Source organism: Poecilia latipinna, unplaced genomic scaffold (assembly GCF_001443285.1).
Source record: "Poecilia latipinna isolate Pla-1442-1.1 unplaced genomic scaffold, P_latipinna-1.0 Scaffold6687, whole genome shotgun sequence".
Lineage (NCBI taxonomy): Eukaryota > Metazoa > Chordata > Actinopteri > Cyprinodontiformes > Poeciliidae > Poecilia > Poecilia latipinna.
The window spans coordinates 1-3,847 of NW_015119303.1; the positions used below are offsets into that span (position 1 = coordinate 1).

Here is a 3,847-nt window from a genome sequence, read left to right on the forward strand (position 1 = left end):
CAACTAGAACCTCCCAACTAGAATGTCTCAGCTAGAAAAACTCAGACTGGCCAAACCAGAGAGGGAGTTTTTAACGGACTGTTTTATTTAATTAGTGCCTTCATGTCATTTGATGCTGATGGGTATTTTTCTCAAACCTACATAAAAGAACCACAGACAACGTGTATGAATTTTATGGCCAAGCTTTTGCAAAAGGAGAAATCTCTGCCAACCACTTCTCCAAGCCGTTCACAGAGAATTCTGGTCTGCTTCCGCGTGAACCCCTGTTTTATTGTCAAAGCAGAACAGCCAGGAAAAACAACAGAGGTCGTAAAACATTTAACCTAAACAAACCAGCAACTCAGTTCCAGGTGTGATATCTGATCTACGGTCTGAGCCCAGTTCAGCTCTAGGTCAAACTGTCAACAAAGAGGGAGGATAAACAAGAGACAAAATACGACTGCTCACAGGCAGTTAGGAGGTATTCTGGTTGATAAGAATTAAGGTCTGGGAAACTCAGAGTTAAGTGTCTCACATAAAGATAAAACAGTCAGTCGTAACCTCCAGGTCAGTTTATACACACATAAGGAAGAGAACACTTTAAACTAAAAATCACAATAATAACATTAGACTGAATATGAACTAAAGTAATAACAAAATGATAATACCAAAAAATCTCTATCAGATGCCTTTGTTTACATCAAAACAAACAGGATTATCAAACTAAAAGGTCTGTATTATGTAGAAACTCTGGTTTTATTTGCAATCATATACATATATTTAAATAATCTAATAATTATTCAATCCAAATCATAGGATTTCATGTTTAAGTTCAGGCTAAAATAATTTAAATGTGTGAGAATTAGAGGAGTTGATGATTTAATGAATATTTTATTAATCAATCTGAGCTTCAAAATGTTTCCATTCAACCAGAATATTTTTATCTGGCTTTATTGAGATCAAGTAGATCTGAAGAGTTTCATCAGATCTGAAGAAAACAGCTGAACCTCTGACTAAATGCTTCGTTCGATCCAACATGGTTTTCCTGGTCGGTTCTGATCCTCTGTCAGCGGGTCGGTCCGTCCTGCAGGTTGGAGATTCCTGAGCAGCAGCAGCTGATCCACAGTCCTGACCCGGCTGCAAAGCATGGATCAGAACCCTCTGTTCATACGGGATCGGTTTACAGGAGAACCAGAACCAGAACAGTAGCTCTGCTGGATGGACTGAGGAGAACCAGAGGAACCAGCTGGTTCCTCCTGAAGCATGAACATCCTGTCAGCTGCAGAGTTAAAACTTTACATCTTTGCTCCACTCTCTGGGTTTCAGCCAATCAGCAGCTAGCATTATGGGTGGCTGCTGATTGGCTTCCCAAGCTGCATTTTTGGTAAATGCATCACATTCTCTCAACTGAATGCAATAAAAAAATAAACATTCATGTTTTTTAACATCCATGTTTATGAAGTTGAGAATTATTGACATTTATTTTCCACAAATAACAGAAGAAAGTCTGTCCGCTTTCTTTTTGCCATTTTTCCCTTTATTTTAAAACCTAATAAAATTAAAATAATAAAGAAAAAACATATTTAGCAATATATAATTTTGTTTATCAAAAACTCTCTAAGTTGACTTTTGAAAAGGTTTTGTAACATTTATGTCTGTAGTTTCATTTTAGTGGACTGAGAATAAAAATAATCTCTTTCTGTTCATAAAGGTTACAGAAGGTGTTTATTTGTTTCAACATAAATACGGTTTAGTGTTTTAATCCATAATGTTTAGTAGTAATTAATATTATATATAAATTCAACACCAGATGGCGCTGATGTGCTGCAAAGATAAACTACATCAGCTTATTTCATTAACCTTCTCCACCATTATTAATGCATCACTCATGTTCATCATAGAGGTTTTATATTCTAATGTAAACTAAATAAACTGATTTTGTGTCTAATTTTACATAAAGTTCATTTTGCACCAGTTCCTTCCATCATGCAGCTTCCCTGACTCAGACTTTGTGCTGCTGGTGAACCGGGTTTCTGTCTGCTGGTTGAAGCAGCAGCAGGAAGTGAACAGCAGCAGAGGAAGAGGGCGGACTGAGCCGGTCTCACCAGCACCGACCCAAACGGGTCAACGCTCTGAGGAGACATGGAGGAAACATCAGCCAGACGTCTGCTGGGTGAGAAACTGTCTGAATTTCTGCTTTGGTTCTGGTGGTTCTGATGGTTCTGATGGTTCTGGTGGTGAGGTCAGAGGTTAAACTGGACCCAAACCCAGCAGGACTTTAAGAAGGGAACAGGAAATGTGTCAGACCTTCATGATGAGGATCAGAAATGTTCTGCAGTCGGTCGTTAACTTCAGCTGAACTTTGTTCTCCTCAGAGTTCATCGTCCTGCTGAGCTGCTCAGGAAACTCAGGTCAGTGTTTCATCCTCCACCTGCTGAATGAAGCTGCTGCTTCGCTACAGGAACTGAAGTTAATCAGAGACTGAAACGTTACGTCATCGTGTCATTCATCAATATTTAACTCCTGACATCCAGAAACTTATTATAGGCTGGAGGAATCAGACATGATCAATGAAGGCAGATCAGAGAATTTACAGACAGTTCTGTTTTCTCCAGTTCTCCCAGTTCGTCTGACTGTGAGTCCCAGCAGATCTCAGTTCTTTGAATATGAATCAGTGACTCTGATCTGTGAGGATGAAAACAGCTCTGATGGAGGAACTGTGAGGAGAAACACAACCAGAGGAACCAGGAAGCGATGTGGAGATGGATGGGGGAAATCAGTTGGTTCTACCTGTAACATGAAGTACCTCCTCCAAAGGGACTCTGGCCTGTACTGGTGTGAGTCCATGTCTGGATCCTCCAGCAGCAGCAGCAGCAGCATCCAGCTCTCTGTCTCTGGTAAGATCAGACTGTGGAGTTAGTGTTGCTGTGTGGAAATGGATGAAATGCTGTAGTTTGTCTCTGTGTTGAGGTGGATCAGTGATCCTGCAGAGTCCTGTCCTCCCTGTGATGGAGGGAGATGACGTCACTCTGAGCTGCAGAGCAAAGAGTCCAGCCCACAACCTCCCAGCTGCTTTCTATAAAGATGGCTCCTTCATTGGTGATGGACCATCAGGTCACATGACCCTCCTCCAAGGGCGTAGGTTCGGTCTAAGTTTTGGTGGGGACCTTGACACCCCCCCCCGCCCCCGCGAGCACAGTGAAATGCCCAAGAGCACCGAACATTTTTGAGAAGGGGGGGGAAACCACATTGGCTTAATAACCCCTCCCCCCAACCATAACCATATCATACATCTTGTGTATACAACCAGATACAGTCATACTCAGCAGATCAGTTCAAGAACACTTTACTTTTTCCTTTACAAAATTCAGCAAACGTTACAAGTAAGATCAAAATAAATATACTCTGGATACAGCAAACACAATTGCAGATAAGAAGAAATCAATAATAAAAGAAAAAAGAAAAAATATTACATAATTAACAGACCTATTCTACCTCTCATTCGGTGCTGACCTTACTAAACACCGGACTTTACAACAAATGCGTGATAGATATCTAACTTATGGGTCCACTCACTGTACTTACAGCCGACGTAGCGAAATAACTTCTGTCTGTCCTTTTCTTTTTTGGTGGCTACATAGTCACGGAGACTCAGAAGGAGACGCGTGTGCCCAGCTAGCCGCCGCCTTTTGCAGCTAATCAAAGAACGTCCGACGATTCAACTGACTCCCCCTCCCCCGACAGCACCGTTCCGACACGGTCTCGGAGGCTCATAATAAATGTCAAACTAAGAAGCTTCCGTTCCGCGCACCGCCTGTTGCTGCTAATCAAAGATCGTAGATCCACGTTCTTTGAGCCAATATGGCAA

General features: G+C 41.6%; 1 protein-coding gene across 1 annotated transcript; it reads left to right on the forward strand.

Annotated features, from left to right (window-relative positions):
- Positions 1–2,027: 2,027 nt before the first annotated feature.
- Positions 2,028–3,117, forward strand: LOC106944041 (tyrosine-protein kinase receptor TYRO3-like; the record flags this gene model as incomplete). Its single annotated transcript, XM_015027310.1, has 4 exons — positions 2,028–2,152; positions 2,355–2,390; positions 2,595–2,876; positions 2,950–3,117. Coding segments are annotated over exons 1-4 (517 nt in total), but the record flags the coding sequence as incomplete, so codon positions are not given.
- Positions 3,118–3,847: the final 730 nt, after the last annotated feature.